General features: G+C 35.3%; 3 protein-coding genes across 4 annotated transcripts; 1 reads left to right on the plus strand and 2 right to left on the minus strand.

Annotated features, from left to right (window-relative positions):
* Positions 1-488: 488 nt before the first annotated feature.
* LOC114750415 (ubiquitin-like-specific protease 1D) lies at positions 489-7889 on the plus strand (the record flags this gene model as incomplete). Its single annotated transcript, XM_028939018.1, has 10 exons — positions 489-563; positions 684-763; positions 866-898; positions 1004-1099; positions 2028-2130; positions 2787-2884; positions 4738-4860; positions 5568-5682; positions 6988-7095; positions 7173-7889. Coding segments are annotated over 10 exons (972 nt in total), but the record flags the coding sequence as incomplete, so codon positions are not given.
* A 748-nt stretch (positions 7890-8637) lies between these two features.
* On the minus strand, positions 8638-12308 carry LOC114750414 (dual-specificity RNA methyltransferase RlmN). Of its 2 annotated transcripts, none has more exons than XM_028939017.1 (9): positions 12048-12308; positions 11882-11961; positions 11553-11655; positions 11369-11466; positions 11039-11169; positions 10831-10939; positions 9976-10167; positions 9740-9871; positions 8638-9191 (listed from the first exon to the last, which is right to left on the minus strand). In XM_028939017.1, the coding sequence occupies exons 1-9, from the start codon at positions 12280-12282 to the stop codon at positions 8898-8900; spliced, it is 1374 nt and encodes a 457-aa protein (XP_028794850.1). In that variant the 5' UTR covers positions 12283-12308; the 3' UTR covers positions 8638-8897. The 2 variants fall into 2 exon arrangements, with proteins under 2 accessions (XP_028794850.1, XP_028794849.1); XM_028939016.1 differs by having other exon boundaries at positions 8638-9186; positions 9735-9871; positions 12048-12305.
* A 1291-nt stretch (positions 12309-13599) lies between these two features.
* LOC114750417 (equilibrative nucleotide transporter 1-like) lies at positions 13600-16499 on the minus strand. Its single transcript, XM_028939020.1, has 2 exons — positions 15819-16499; positions 13600-14933 (listed from the first exon to the last, which is right to left on the minus strand). The coding sequence occupies exons 1-2, from the start codon at positions 16330-16332 to the stop codon at positions 14203-14205; spliced, it is 1245 nt and encodes a 414-aa protein (XP_028794853.1). The 5' UTR covers positions 16333-16499; the 3' UTR covers positions 13600-14202.
* Between the last annotated feature and the right edge of the window lie 523 nt (positions 16500-17022).

A 17022-nucleotide genomic window follows, 5' to 3' on the forward strand; every position in this document is an offset into this window, starting at 1 on the left:
TTTTTGTCCTTAACGAGGATATCAACAAAAATAAAGTAATTGTGAAAATGATTCAACTTATATTTATTCATTCATCTAATATCTCTCCAATGGTATTGAGTACAAGTTTTGTCCTCGACTAATTTCCAATTGTAGTATGGGCTACAAAAGGGGTGTGGATTGTGGGTACAAGACTTTTTAAGTGAGAGGTGGAAATAATCATGCTTTAATCTCAAATGCAAAATTGACATATTTGCATCTAGGGTCTGGTCGTATCTTCCTTTATTATTTTCTTGGTTGATATTGATCCTTGATTTGTGATACAAAGGTGGCTATTTCCTCCTCCCAATTCTCACATGTGATTTACTACTCTCAGGCAAAGGTTAACTATCATCATTTTTACATGAAATCATTACTAGGGTTTCTTTTTCTGCTTGAGCTGAAGTGGGGGCAATAATATATATTAGTTTTTGTTTCTAATTGGATTTTTTGAATGAATTAATTCATTATATCGTTATTTTCCCCCACCTGCTAGGAAGGATCCATCTCAGGTAATTCGATTGGATGATTCAAGGTCCAGGAAGGTACATCTATAATATCTTTTATATCCCAAGCTACAGCAGTTTACTGGTGATATAAGTCCCAATTTGACTATAAGAGTGTTAATGATCTGTCAATAATTGAGATCTTATAAACTTAAGCAGGGTCAGGCCATTGTTCTTGATGATGAGGATGAAACTTCTATTCTGGAGAAAGAATGTCAAGAAAACAAACTTGATGAATGGTATGAGAATTTCATCACTTTGATGTCTTCATCTAATTATTCTGATTTCCATTATGACATTTTGTCTATGAAATTTTAATAAATTTCATTGTGTCTTTTCAGCCTGAAGGAAGCTAAGATATATTATCCATCGAGGTACAGCGAAAAGAACAATACCAAAGGATTTGATTTGACTGTAATTTGTTGTTTCATCTATTCTCTGTTGCATGACATTTTCATTGTTTTTATGTGATGGCTCAGTGATGATCCGAAATGTGTTGAAATTTGCTACGCAGACATAGATTGCCTCGCTCCTGGAGGCTTTTTAACTTCGACTATCATGAACTTCTACATTCGGTAAGTGTGTGTGGGCCCTTCTTATTTCTCTATTATTAATGAAATGATTCATGGGTCATCTTCTAATATCTCAATCTTTGGGGATGATGGCACTTGATGTGGCATCTGGCCAAGGGGTGAAGAATTTGAGGCTTGTCATGTCATTCATCATTAGCAAACCAATTTTGGCACAAGGTATAATGGGCTTGTTATTTGTTCAAAAAATCAAGCTCAAACAACTTTCTCTGATGAAGGCATGTTAGAGATATTAATAAAACTATAATCGTGTTTGGGCTTTCTCCTGACCAGTTAAGCTCTTGAGAGGAAATGACCCATGACGACTATTCTAGTTGCTTGTAAGAGGAGTGCTAATAATTTTGGCACTTTGTATAACTAGCCAAAGGAAAAGTCTTTAGGGAGAATGACAATTAGGTTCCAAAACTGCGATTATTTGACAATAAGGTCCTGATTTTACCAAACTAGATCTGTATGCCTGCCAATTTGTTTGCTATAACTCCTTTTTTTTTTTTTTTCGGTCACAACTTTTTTCTGTAACTGATAAACAGCTATTGTTTCTTAGGATAAATTATGCTTTATTCCCAGTGAGATGCATTGTATTCATGGGTGTCTTTCAAATGACATTAGCACAAAAACTATAGGCTACATTTTCTTAGAAGTTATATCTTTAGTAAAAGAAATTAAATAATTTTTTTAGGGTGTTTGGGTTATCTTTTAACTTTGCACGATGTTTGCCTCTATTTTTATATGGGGGAGAGAATTGTATATATTGGGTGTTTCTCAAGAAATAGAACAGTTATTTGTCCTAGTTATCATATGATTACTGCTCTACTTGTCATTTTAAACGCCGTTAATCATGCGTGCTAGTAATTCTTCTTTTGTTTTTCTTGTTTCTAAGCTCAAAATGTATGACCTTTTTTTATTTGACTAGATACCTGCAACAGCAAGCGTCTGTAAGAGATAGATCAATATCTGACTACCATTTTTTCAATACATATTTCTACAAGAAGCTTAAAGAGGCTGTTTCCTACAAGGTAGTTAATTTTTTCTACTTTCTTGCATAATTTTTTTATGTGCCTGTGCATTAAGAGTTTTTTTTAGTTAGTAGACTTCAGCTCGTTCTGATAAAATTGAGTTGTTCAATTCAAAGACCTTTAGGCTTCTTGCTGCTTGACTGGTTGCAGTACTATTTGATGAGTTATAGGTGCTATGACTTATTTTCTTTGGCCTAGTTTCTATCAACTATTGTTTTGCTTGTTAACATTCTTGGTTTCTCTAGGCATCTGGAAAATATCATCATATTGTGGTTTTGTAGCAGGTTCCTCATCTCTCTGGTTTTTTGGAACTCTTGTCATATAGTTATTTTAGGAGTAGATTTTTCGAAGCTTGACAGGCAAGAAGTAGGTCAGGAATGCACCGTACTTGTGTTTAAAAAGAGTAGGTTGAAAACCAAAATGGATTACCTCATTAGTTTAGCAATATGTTTTAAAAATAATAAGTGGATAATGGCATATTAATAAAGAATCTTTGCTTGGGGCAAAAATGGAATATGCAATACTCTCATCTCGGAGTTCTCGACAGTAGAAATAAACTATTGTCTCTGGATTTAATTTCTTCTTGTTTTCCTCCCATTTCTTTCTCTGGCTTTTATTCAGTGTATACTTAACTCACGTTCCATTGCAATATCCAGCGGAGTGACAGAGACAGATTCTTTGCGAAGTTTAGAAGGTGGTGGAAAGGCACAAATATTTTTCACAAGGCATATGTTCTAATTCCAATTCATGAGGAGTAAGGTTTTTCATTAGTATTGAAGTTTTGTTTATATATTTATGAATAGTAGAAAGGCTGCCTTTTTTAATTTAGATTATTTTATGGATAATACCTGTCACATGAGAAATTATTGAGAAAGATTTTTTTGTTAACAATCTATCCAAAGATTTAGTTCTTGATAGGACACAATGGCGTGATGTAATCCACATAGTGGGATGAGGTTTTGTTGTTGTTTCCTGTCACATGAGAATAAATTCTTTTGGCAATTCTTGGGTTATAATGGATCCTCTTCATCTTAAGATGAGGACAATACTCAATGGGATATTTGACCTGCCCATTAAAGACCTGGGGGAAGAGGGGGATGATTGATTTTCTTTAATTGATTTCTTAATTGAAGTTAGGTAATAATTGAATCAAATGTTAAGTAACCATTGACTATAGTGGAAGTTTTAAGTTTCTATTTATGGAAATCTGCTGCCTTAGTTTTGCATCTTTGTGATACAGCTCATAATTCTTTAGGGATGTTCCTCTTGTGGATGCTCAAAGGCGATGCTTTATTCTGATTTCTGTTCCTTTTGGTTTGTTCTTTTCTGTTGCCTGTTTGTTCTGTTGGCAACCTGCTTTAGTGGGATAAAGCTGATTGATATTGTTGCTGCTGCTGTTGGCACCTAGAGAATATCTAATTTCCTTATTCTAATCCTTCTCCCCCTTGTGCTTAAAGATATTCTTCACATTCTGTAGAAAAAAAGGTTATTGGATATCAAAGAGTTGGCAAGAAGTGTAAAATAAGGATAGGAGCAATTTAAATTAGAAGTTTTGGTGGTTATGTTGCCTATGCTTTGTGGAAATCCCGATGGTTGATATTAGAATATTTTTCCTTTATTATTATTTAAATAGCCATAGTCACAGGAGTTGATTTAGGATCTTGTTTATTCACCTTGTATTGTATACCTGGTTTCCTGGGCTTCTTATAATTTTCCTTCGGTAAACATTCTCTACCCTACAGCATCTTTGGAATGATAAAAATACGGTTTTCCCCTCTGTTCGCAGATGCTTTTAGAGTCTTAATGCTCTGCTTGGATGGAAAGAAAAGTTGAGAGAAAAGAAAATGAGAGGAGAGAAAATAGAGAGAAGGAAAAACTGGAGGGAAGTTATCATCATCCTTCTTGCTCGGATGGATGAGAGAAAATAGAGAGGAGAGAAAATTAGTAAATATCTAAATGACTAAAATATCCTTATCAAAATATATCATATTTAAAATTAAATTAAATTAAATATTGTAATAGAAAAATTATACTAACATTAGCATCATCAAATAATTTAAAATCAAGTTATTTGATTTATATATTTTTTCATATTATTATGTTTTAAAACCAAATTATTTAATAAAAACTGTTTTAAGATTAAAAAATAAAAAGTGAATAACTTTTTAAATATAATAAAAGAAAATAAATATGGAGAAGAAGAGAGAGGAGGGATAATCATGGAAATCTTGTTTTCTTTTCCAAATCTCTCCATATATGGAGAGAAAATTTGGAGAGAAAATAAGACATGGGGCCCACCTTATTTTCTCCTCCACTTTTCCTTCCTCCCATATTTTCTTCCCTATCCAAGCAAGGGAAAACTTGTTTCTCTCCATGTTTTCCTCTCTAGTTTTCTTTCCTCTCCAATTTTCTCTCAAGCCAAGCAAGGGGTTAATGGCTCTAATTTATGATGAGACTTTTCTGCTTTTGATTGTGCTTGATTTGTAAATATTACATGTGAGCTTTCTGCTGATTATGTTTTAGTTAATGCATTTTAAAAATATACGATGTCCTCTGTTGTTATTTTTATTTTTATGGCTGGTACTTATTTATGTTTCATCCATGCAGTCTTCACTGGAGTTTGGTCATTATTTCGTTCCCTGAGAAAAAAGATGAATCTGGGCCAATTGTACTTCATTTAGATTCTCTGAGTCTTCACTCTAGTAGATCAGTTTTTGAAAACATAAAAAGGTGAGACGGGAGAACTTTATAGTTTATACCATTATTTATATGCTTTGCCCCGGTCCTCAGTTCTTTCTCCTGCAAGGACATGTTACATTATCATTATTCTGTTACTTTTTTTTTTTTAAATTTATTATTTTTAGGAGTGTGGGCAAATCAATATCAGTATAGTCAATGGTGATCTTCTCATGTTGCATCTTGCTTATTACGAAGTATTGGAAAATATCGTATATTTATGCCAATGGAAATTAAGAGACATGAGTTAATTGCTAAATGTTGATATTTAATAACACTATTGTTCAGAACCCAAGATGAATAAAGTCTTGAGAGAAAAGGGAACTAATAACACCGCTAACAGAAAATAAAACTCTGGTCAAATGTATCCTTTTAGGATATAATGGACCCAAAATACCTGAAGGACGTGAACGAATCTTTTGTAAAACTCAAGGGACAAAAGGATGCCTTTTACCTGTCATTTTGTAAGGCACGTCACATGTGGCGGCATTGTGTTTTGAGAAGCATTTGAGATTTCTTGATATATTTCGATGATGAAAGTTTTGGACATTGTTCAACTTGATGATGTAGTTGCTTGTATTCTTTCTATCATCATATGCAGTTTTTTTCCTTATATCCTATCTTTTGGTTGGCCGGTTTTTTCCTTATTCATCTTTAGTTTGAGTAACGAACTGAGGATCTTGTAAAATTACCATATGCAGTTTTTTGAAAGAGGAATGGAAATATGTGGACAAAGAGTGTGTGCCTTCAGATATTCCAATTGCTGAGAAGATATGGAAGTATCTTCCACGTAGAATTGAAGATAAAATACTTGCGGTTAGCTTTTGTTCACATTTGTGTATGCGATTGTATTTTGGGTCTTGGGATTCTCCATGTCATCAAAATAGCATAAACTGCTTGGTTGAGATTACCATGAGCTTAGATGCTCTTAATTGTTCTTCTGCTTTTAGATGTGAGGTTTCTACTCTCCGATTCCAACAACCCCCCTCAAATGTAGCTAGACTTGCTCTTTTTTTTTTTTAGTCCAATTATTATTTGGGCTCCATTATGTCTGCTTAAACTTGTGTTTTTGGAGTCTCAGAGGCCTCAGGTCACAACATTCCTCTTTACCATATCTAAGTCTGCGCTGTTGTACCTCAAAGGCCTTTGGTCCATTATTTTTTTAGGATCTCAGATCTTGTGGTGGTTGGGCTTTTTTTCCCCCTTTATTTTTTTTTTGGGGGGGTGGGTTGATGTTATTTTAACTTGTGTCTCCGTTGGGCTTGGGCTTGTTCATACAACTATAATAGCCTGAGCTACCTGATTGGTAATTAAGATCACCACAAGCTGATATGCCTCTCATTTTTTTTTTTTTCAAACTTCTGGATTTATTCTTCAACATTTTTGTGTTTCGTATACCCAAAGGTGGGGAAAATCCTTATTCAAATTCGAATGGCTGAAAGTCAAGATATGTAATATCTAGGGAAAACCATATTGAAGGTACCTATACTTTCTCTCAATTTTTAATTTGGTACCTATGTGTTTTTTTCCCTTTAATTAAACATTTAATTTTATCTTTTTAGTAATATTAGCTCTTATAACTTTGTTCTATTGATATTTTTAGTCTCTACATAAGGATTAATGATGTTAATAGAGGAAAAATAAAGATTTAGTTAAGAACAAAAAACACATAGGTACCAAATTGAAAATTGAAAAAAAGTATAGGTACCTTCAATATGGTTTTCCTTAATATCTATTATATCCCAACAATTATTTCTCAATTACAATTATCTCTTTTTATTGTTAATATGTACTTAGGGATTCTTTTTATTATTAATTTATATTTACGGACATAAATGACATTTCACATTAAAAAAAAAAAATCAGTTTTCATTTCATTCCTCTTTCTAATCCTTTCCATTCTGCATACTAAACGAACGCTGAATGACAGCTTCAAGCAGCATGTCTTTTAAGCCGTGGAGGTTTAGTTTCACTGGGTCAACTGCATTGGAGCTTTCCGCTCATTTAAGTTAATTATTGAGATTTGATGATTGGAATTAAAGTTACTTGTACTTCTAACAACTTCATCATGATCTTTTCTTCTTTTTTTCTTTTTTGCTAAAATATTGTCTGTTGCACCAGGTTCCCCAACAGAAAAACGAATATGACTGTGGTCTATTTGTGCTGTACTTCATTGAGCGTTTCATAGAAGAGGCTCCTGAACGACTGAAGAAGAAAGATTTAAACATGGTAACAGATTTAAATGTTTCTTAGTATGAGAATTTATTATCAAGCAATGGATGGGGTTGATACATATCATTTTGCAGTTTGGCAAGAAGTGGTTTCAACCTGAAGAGGCATCCAGTTTGAGAGTGAAGATTCATAAGTTGCTCAAAGAAGAGTTTCAAAATTCCTACAAGGACATGCCATCTGGTGAATGTGTCACCAACACAGACAAGGATTCTTGACCTAGTTTAGGACCACGCATTGAAATCCTCATTCACCGGATGAATAATCTCTGCATGGTTTACACTGCTGATTATTTGGTGTACAGACAATTCGTTTTGCAGCGTTGGTAGGAATCAGAGGATCCCCTCATAAAATACAGCCGACTTGTCCAGTTTCTCACCCTTTCATGTGGGTAAGGAAATGTTTAGATACCAAATGTATAGTAAGAAACTGTAGAAAGCTGAGCTTTAGTATGTCAATTTCACTTGCTTAGGGTAGTCGCTGAGAATGAGAATCCACACAAACAATAATATTCAACAAGCCTTATTTATGCCCCAGCCCTTCTTTGTATGGTCCTGAGAATTCCTGGCACTTTGCCACTTTGTTATTTCCTATCAGCTTCTACCTCTTCTAACAACTATTCCTAACTAATCACACTCAACAGTAGCAGATTATCTGAAGGAGATGATTTGAGCCTTTCAGTTTTCATCAAGCATTATGAATTCTTTTTTTTTTTTTGGCACTACTGTCATAGTTAAGCTTTGTTCAAAATTAAATTCCATTCTGGATAATTAAGTATACATTCTTATTTGTTACTCTAGTCATGTTTAAAATTTTACTCATGCTTTCTTTTTGACGAATTCAAATCTGGATTTTTTAAAAAAATGACATGTACCATCCTAGTTAACCCTTCCTATAACCAACCCCCCCCCCCGGAAACAGGATGGTTTTATTCTTTTTCACTTTTCTATTGTAAATGAACTGTCTACAGTATTTACATTCGAGTGAGATTTGATGATTTGTTAACGTGGACTGTCACTTTGGATTAACTTTTTGAGACGGCAAATTCATGACGGTGAAATTTTGAGAAAAATCGGTCAATGATTGCCACCTTCAAATTCAATCGTCTCTCTTGAAGCTACACAAATCACTGGTTACCAATACTTGGAAAAAAGGCGACGTATTAAGATGATCAAGAGCTGCGTCTGCGTTCATGAAATTCTTTTGTTAGTTTCTCCCTCTAGTCCTTTTAAGAAAGCGTGTTTAATTATTTTCATGAGATTAATAATTTTGGTTAAAAGTGGCTTAATGCAGATCATTACTTTTCAGAATCACTCTTAGCATTAGCATAACGGAAGGAATGAAAATTATTTAAGAGGTGAGGTTTTTAAAAATGCGTGATAAATTTTTCATTAATTTTGTAAAAGATCCTGTGACACATTTGCCGGCGTGTCTTTCAATCAAAAGAGCACAACGTATACTTCGAAAATGGACCACTGAGACCTTTTTTCCCCTCTAGTAAACAGCCTTTTATTTTCATTTCATTTTCGGACAGATAGGATCTTAGAGCAAATTTGGCTTCTTCCCATTGAAAATAAATTCACCATAAAATTGACAATTACAACATTGAATTGGACATCCTTAAATACGTCTATCTCCCTAGTCTTGTCCAACATAGCATTCATGAGTAGGCATTGCTTACTACGTTAGACCTCACTCAAACGAATTTACAAGTTCCGAAACATCAAAGTTACATATTTAGTTGCCTGCCCCAATGTGTGAATATATCAACTATAATCTACAATCTAAAATACAATGAAGATTCAAGCCGTGCTTCCAAGTGCCATTTGGAATTGCGGAGGTACTCGGAGCAATGGAGCCTGAATTGTGCCGGGCTTACCAAGTTGACCACAGGCAGCCATCTGATCATCCCCTCTACTCAGTCGCAAAAAGACCGTGCAGCCAGCTTCGGCTAGTTTGTTTCGGAATTCGATAATCCTTTCCTCTTTAGTTGGTCTGAACAGTGATCCACTATGAGGATTGAAGGAGATTAGGTTAACCTTGCAAGGAATCCCCTTTACAAGACCAATAAGCCTCTTTGCATCCTCATCACTGCATTAAGCATTGACAGGCAGTGTTAACTATTTTAAGCATATAATATCCACATATGGACGCAACAAAACAGTCATAATTATAAGCATATTTCTTTAGCTGCACAAAAGATGAAACCCAACTCAGGAAATTAAAGTATCAGGAAATAATGAATGTAAATGAGGAAAAAGAAAATTCCTCCTTGAACGCAATCAAAAAGGCCACCAGTATAGTATATGCCGGCAAACAATTTCAAATTCATTGCGTCATGGCAACTCAAATTTTAATTGAAGTAAATTCCCTTGGAAAATAGAGACGCTCATGATCACAAGGAGAACTAGAAGATGAAGAAGAATGCTGTTACACATGTTCATTAACGGGCAAGACCAGTTATGCATGTCATACTAGTCCAGCCATTCACAACAAATTAAATATCAGTGAGGTTTTTGTGGAATAAGAAATTCTTCAACATAATACTGTAGGGTATTTGTAGCGTTACATAAATCATGTGAAGAAGCACAGATTTTATATGCCAAACAAAGAATGCAAGAAATAGAAGTTCATGCAACCTGTCATTAACTCCAGCGAGCATCACATATTCAAATAGAACTTTATAGTTATGTTTAAATCGTAGCTCCTCCCGAAGGGTTTGAAGAAGCAAATCCAATTTGTACTTGCGGTTTATTGGCATGATCCAGTTTCTTACCTGCCAAGTGAGATTAAAGCATGATAAATCCTCCCTCTCTTCTTCATACATCATTTCTTCTCATGTTCTACAACCCACTGAAAAATATTTAACAAGCAATATACCTCATCGGTTGTTGCATTCAAACTAACAGCTAATGCACAGTTTGATTCATGAAGAAAACGTCTGAGCTGTGGAACAAGACCACTGGTTGAAACAGTGACCTTGCGAGGGCTGAAATGAAGCCCTTGTTCATGCACCATAATATCTGCAGCTTTAATCACATTATCAACGTTATGAAGTGGTTCTCCCATGCCCTAAAATAAATGCGCAATTCTTATTAGTGTGCAAGAAATTATAAGATTTTCTCATCCTAATCTTCCCTTCCCCAACTCTAATCTAGTGTACAAGTTATGTTAGCATCAATCGATTCACAGAAGTGCTAGATGAGATTGTACAAAATTGTAGAACACTGAAATGGAAAAGTTACTGGAAGAATAACAAATATAAGAAAAAAGAGACAGGAAATGTGCAGAAGTTGGAAAAAAATTCAGACATAATTACATCTTACATGACTTCATATGTCTGAATAGCAATAATGCAAATAATTGTCGAAGCAGATGTATCATGAATTACAACTTGTAGCTCCAAATGAATTGAAGGCACAAAAATAAGCATATCACCAATCTACAGTATGATTATAGCGTCATGTGGAAAAACTATCTGCTCATGTATTGTAACACGTATCTATACATCTAAAATTGACTTTCTTTTGAGAATAAAAGCTATATCAGTCACTACATTGACACGCCAGAGCATAAATAGCAAGCTGAACAAATTCAAAGACGTTCAAGCTGAAAGTAGCATCTTATCATCTCAAAAGAAAAAAAAAGAAAAAAAAGAAAAGAAAAGAAATTTGAACTATGAAAAATCTAGATGCAAAGTATGCTTTGAAATTCTCATTGCTACTGCAGACCTACCATAAAGACAACATTTGTGATTAAGCCAACTTCACTTGTAAGAAGACGTCGAGCAAAAACAGCCTGCTCTACAATTTCTGCTGCAGTCAGATGTCTCGTAAGGCCCATTCTGCAAAATAATTCCATGTATAATAAACTATCAGTCAAAATATAAGAAGAAACCGAATGATGCCATTAAATTGCTTCGAACAGGCAACTGAAGGCTTGCCTTCCAGTATAGCAAAATTGGCAGTTCATTGCACATCCTACTTGACTTGAAACACACACAGTATTCCTGCCTCTGTCACAAGGAATGACAACTGTTTCGATGACGCATCCATCATCCAACGTGAACAAAATCTGCAACATCCTGTGAGTATAATAGTCAACAACTCTCCAGAAATGCAACAATGTGTCAGATATTGTGAGTGCAGTCATTAGGTTATATGATTAAGACCTTCTACACAGCTTCCAGGTGGACTTACAGCCATAGAAATCTAAAAGACAAAAATATATGGTAAGAATATCCGAGAAGTAAATGAAGAAAGATAGGTTCAACCTTCCTAGTTCCATCAGATGCTGCGTGAATTTCTTTCAGACTAAGAGCCCTGAACTCAGCATGTTCGCTCAACATCTTCTTGAAATCTTTGTTCAAACCTAATCATATGAAATTATAGAAATTATTAGCAATTTCCAAAGTCTAGTTCGAGAGAGAGAAGGGGGGGGGGAGGTAAGGGAGGAACCTTCCAATTCATCGCTATGGTGTGCCCAAATGTTGTTTCCATACATGCGTTTCCATAACATCATAGCCTGCCCAGGTCTGTATCCATGAGATTGGACCCAGGTCTGTTCAAGAAGAGTCACAGAGTTATAGCTCATCAGCAGCAGCCACAAATTTTTCACGATAATTTCATTATTAAGAATAGGAAAATTCTGACACTAGAAATTTTTAATGTGGTCACGTCTCATTGACACGTTAAAAGCAGCACACAAGGACACTCGAGAATTCATATTTCAATTAATTAAAGTATCAACAAAATGAAAATAATGAACTTCGACAAACAAACCATACTTCAAGCTCAGTGTAAGTCATCCCTTTAAGAAGCAACTTGGAACCATTTCCAGAAACCGCAGTGCAGTCATCGTCCCCTACTGAAAGAAACAAACAAGGATTTTGAGAAAGAAGAGAACTTAAAAAGAAATAATTTTGGTGCCAATATGAGAGTAAAAATGCTCACCAAAATCTGGGGTATTGTCGTTATCATTTAGAGAAGGAACGGAAGAAAAAGAAGCTGCCGGGGCTGAAAGCAAGCGATAAGGAGGGAGAAAATGGAGAGATATTCTGAGGAAAGCAAAGGATAAGGGTTTTTGATAGGCAGAAGAGAAGAGAGCGGCCATGGAAGGCCTGGAGAGAAGAGCAGTGCCTGCTCCCCCCAATCCCATGCTTCGCATCCAATTCGTCATGCTTCTCATGTGTACGGGGCCACCGAAAATAAATCCCTAAAACCAGAAAACTGGAGGAGGATATTTGCGATACCCGGAGAAAAATAATCATTGCCATTGTCATTATCACTATTAGTCTTTATAATTTGATGAAGATTTAATTTTGGTCCCCATAATTTTAAATTACTCCTCCGATCCAAGGGATTTTATATTTAAAACCGGATTACACTACAAAAAGAATATTATATTCAGAATTGGAGGAGTAATAAATTTGGTTCTTATAGCTTTATAAGAATTTGATCTCAACTCTACACTTTGCATAAGTTTTAGTTTTAATCTCTATACTTATGAAGTGCTTGGATGTATCCAAAATTACTTTATAAATTTTTTTTTTGGTAAATTAAGATAAATTTTTTTATATATTTATTTGTATGTTATAAAATCACTTATAAAATCATAATTTAATTTTTATCTAAACACCTCCTTAAACTTAGATCAAATCTTTATAAAAATGCAAGAACCAAAACTAATAGTTTAATAGGAGTGAAAACTAAAATTTGATTAAACTAAAACAATAATATTATCTTTTTTGTCGTTTTTAATTAAAGGCTGTATACTAATGATAGGAGGCTACTGCTCATAACCTTCCTACTGAAAGGAAGCTCTCATATGATTGGGTTTCAATGCCGCCGGCATATGTAATTTTTATCATTTGTGACATAACATAATTTTTGTGCCTCCAATTTCTTCATAATTTTTCAAATACGAGGCAAAAGGCTATTTATTATTTTGTACCGAAGCTGTAAATATAAAAAAGAGAAATATTTATTTGTAGTTTTCTTGTTTTAAAAACGCTCAAACCCAAACATGTGCAAACCAATATCGATTAGCCATCAAATAGCCAAGGAATCAAATGAATGAGAGCCTGCGTCTTGTCCCCAGTTTTATGAATTTGAATCTCCTGAAGCCACCTCAAAAGCTTGGCATCCTACTCTGCTACTCAATGTAATTAAATTTGATGAATATTTTCTTGAAAGATCAGGGGGAAATACACAATATAACCCAAAAACAAAGCCAACAAACAAATCTTTTCTTTTTAATATATTAATTAGAATAGGAACTTGTCTATTTGCGTAGAGTTTAAATTGAGATGCATTGGCTTCCTATAATTCTTTTTTTTTTTTTTTGGGTTAGGAAAGTACATGACTCGCATACCTACTCTTCACAAGTAAAACATGATAGTAAGAGAAAAAAAAAATGCAAAAGATGGCAGTGATGAAAATATTTTAGCATTATAGCGCAATTTGTGTGAGTAGTACTATGAGAGGATCATATATTGCTTATCAAAAAAATTAAAGGATCATATATTATTCAGTTAAAACAATATTCTATTATCACAAGAAATTAATACGTAGGCTCCTCCCTCGTGTATATATATATATGTACACACACCGCATTCCTGACTCATATACAAGAAATCCAAGTTCTCCTTTATACTCCTATAATAGCCAATGCTACTGTTTCTGAGGACAAACTGAATAGAAACTCAGCAGTCTGATGTGAAGCTAGTGGGAAGAATGAGGATAACCCCTCCTTTGCACCATTCTTGTAAACTGAATCCCTAAAGGCCAGTGAACCCTTCACTGTAATCCTCTTTGTCCTCCTGTTCTTGTTGACTCCATTGATCCGGATAACCCAATCCGTATATGTAACCTGAGATTGGAAAAGATTTACAGAGATCACTGTAATACAGAGCCAAGTTTATGATCTGTCTTGGAGTGACCACAAGCCCTTAATGCAAAAAATTTATTTCTGTGCTGCCAGACACAATACAACAAAGAATAGATCACGATGGCAATCTGAACAGGATAGTTAAACAAAACACCAGTTAACCATTCATCAGACACCATTTGAAGGCACACAAAGGCTCAATCCACACTAACTGATAGATCAACTAACCCAAAACCAAGCTAAAACCGATCCAGCAGCCAGACCAACAACTAGGAATAATACCATCACAGTGCCCGCAGCTTCTGCATGCTGCAACTTCACAACTTTAGGCGCCAAGATCATCAATACACTGGTTAAGTACCCATTAGTAAGCCCTAACAGGCAGGTCATTATCGTCACAGGAATCTCTGTTTGAAAGAATTTGGGACCGCGCAAGCACATGAGGAAGAGAGGGAAAAACAGAAATCTTCCTATGCAACTTCCTACTGCAATTTTGGGATTCTCTAGGAGATACACTGCAGTTAAACTCTTGCCAACAAGATCAAACACATTGAAGCATGTAATAAGGAGAATCGGATACCAATCCTTGAGAAGTTGAGAGCTCACATCCTCGGTAATGTACCCAGGAAATATGGAAAGAGTTACAATATATACAAGAACAATTCCAAATCCATACCATTTCACTCTTCCTACAATATCCCATACAATTGCCCTCCAAAGAGAACCAGTCAGAGGACCTTGAACTTCTTCATCTTCAGTGACAGCCAGAACCTTGAGTTCATTACAGTACTTCATAACAGGAAGCTTGTGCGCTACATTGTACAAGACCATGCATATGAACATACCCACAATTCCTACAGAAAAGTAGAGGTTTGCACTCTTTCGCAGGCCAACGGCATCTTGAGAGTAAACAGCTTTTGTTAATATTCTCAGGAAAGAAACAAGTACACCTACATGTACATAGAAAAGCCGAGACAAATCACAACAAACAATTTACAAACTCGAAGTTCATCAGGCAAGGAAACATATGACTGATTTCTTAAATTAGTTTATATAAAAACCTTGTACTAGCATACAAATTGCACCTGGGATATTGAAATGAAATCAGACCAATATCAGCTTACCCCAACTACTTTATTGTAGATGCAAGAGATCTTTTGACATTTCGCATAAAGCTTTAACCTAGAATAAAGCTCTACCCTTTGAGATCCAATATTACATCAAAACTTAAAAAGGAAGCGAAACAAAATACATAAAAGGAAAGAAAAACTTGCTTCTAAGTCTGAATTTTCATATCTAAACTATATTGCAGAGCTCAGAACATGGAGAATCCTGGACACACAAGTAATAGATGATGCCTAAATTAATATCTTAATGTACAAAATGCTTAAGAATGCAAAATTGTCAGTTCTGATGTAATGTAAAAAATAATTATTTAGGATGCATTGACTTTGTGCACAAGAATGGTTGAGGACCTGAGTTTCCCACACATAATATGGTTTCAAAATTGTTACATAATCGTTCAGATTATCATAGACCAGTCACACAGAGTTGATCCCGCCTTTTGAAGGACTTCATCAGATGCCTAAAGAGGAAAGATTCATTACAGCAAACAGAAATATATAATCAAAAACCAAAAAAAGCGGAAAAAGAAGAAGCATCAAACACAGAAATGCTTCTTTCACACATAAACACAAATTTTAACCATTAAATGGGCATCTCGAAATCCATGGGGATATCGTATCCAACTGGCAGCAGAATTCCTGAAGGGAACTAGGAATTGAACCAAACATGATAAGTATATAGCAGAAGAGGAAATAGAGAAGCAAATTTACCAGAAGCAGCAGTACCAGCAATGGTAGCTTGCATGTACCTATCCGGCAACTCCCCAGCAGACCCAACGATTCCACCTTGAACCAGAGCGCCACCTAAAGCCGAAAGCCCAACTGCGCCGACCGTCGCATAGAACCCATCATACAACCCGACCCGACCCTTAATGTACAATGCATCGATGATGGGAACCAGGAGCAAGGCCAGCGTAAGCAGGCCTAGACCAACGTTGATTCGCACATAGGCATGGGATTTGTGACTATAGAGGATGATGATGAAGAGGGACACAAGAAGGACGAGCATGTTAAAGACGGCGAAGATGCGGTCAACGCTGGCTTCAGGGTAGAGGAAGGAGAAGTAATCGACGGCGGTGATGAAGGCGTTCCATGGAAGAAGGTAGCCGAAGCCGAGGGTGAAGTAGATGATGTAGGCTAAATGCCACTTGTCTTCAGGGATCTCGTTAGGCGGGGTTTCCGGATTGTTGAGGAGACGAGAGGCATCAGAATCGGAGAGACCCATCGGAAAACCTTGTATCCGGGTCGGAACGTAAGGATTTACAGGTTTTCCGAGGGATCCGATAGTAATACGGATAAATATGAACTGATTAAGGCCTTTCGTGTTCTGAAATTCTGCAAAGGCTGAAAGCAATGGCGTTCGGGCCACCGATCCGAACACCAAAATATTGAAACTAGGCGCGGGAAGCTTCTTACCAGTATTTCAAACACTGTTCCGTAACCAATTTTTTTATCCGAGAATATTAAAACAGAGAAACATTATTGTCGCAGACAAGTAACGTCAGGTTTTTTTTACCCTCTGATTTTTTTTAATCTGAATTATTTGGATTAATATTATAGAAAAAAATGTATTTGAGCCATTAAAGTTTGGTTTTAATGTCGTACAAGTTACAACCCGAAAATAAATAAATAAATAATATTTTGTGTTATTTCTTAAATATAAAATATTCTATCCCATGATGCGTATTGTATTGGAAAATTAGTCAGTTGCTTCAATTTTTCTTTTGAGCCATAGCCATTTCCTTCAAATCAAGGAAAGATTCACATGTTTCATGGGGAATTAAAATATCTTTAAATCCCTAATGGTTTGATAGAGATGGAGAATAAATTATTTTAATCTCCAGAAAGATTATTTGACAGAGATATCTGTAATCCAAAATTATTTTAATAGGAAATCAAGATTCACCTCTTGATG

This window comes from Neltuma alba, unplaced genomic scaffold, assembly GCF_004799145.2.
Source record: "Neltuma alba isolate B1F8T4 unplaced genomic scaffold, ASM479914v2 tig00006440_pilon, whole genome shotgun sequence".
Lineage (NCBI taxonomy): Eukaryota > Viridiplantae > Streptophyta > Magnoliopsida > Fabales > Fabaceae > Neltuma > Neltuma alba.

Coding starts and splice junctions, on each gene's coding strand:
- LOC114750414 (XM_028939017.1), bottom strand. CDS start 12,282: ATGAGAAGCATGACGAATTGGATGCGAAGCATGGGATTGGGGGGAGCA. Junction 11,656..11,881: donor TGACTTACACTGAGCTTGAA/GTATGGTTTGTT, acceptor CTTCTTGAACAG/ACCTGGGTCCAATCTCATGG. Junction 11,170..11,368: donor CATCTGATGGAACTAGGAAG/GTTGAACCTATC, acceptor AGGATGTTGCAG/ATTTTGTTCACGTTGGATGA.
- LOC114750417 (XM_028939020.1), bottom strand. CDS start 16,332: ATGGGTCTCTCCGATTCTGATGCCTCTCGTCTCCTCAACAATCCGGAA. Junction 14,934..15,818: donor TGCTGGTACTGCTGCTTCTG/GTAAATTTGCTT, acceptor ATGTACATGTAG/GTGTACTTGTTTCTTTCCTG.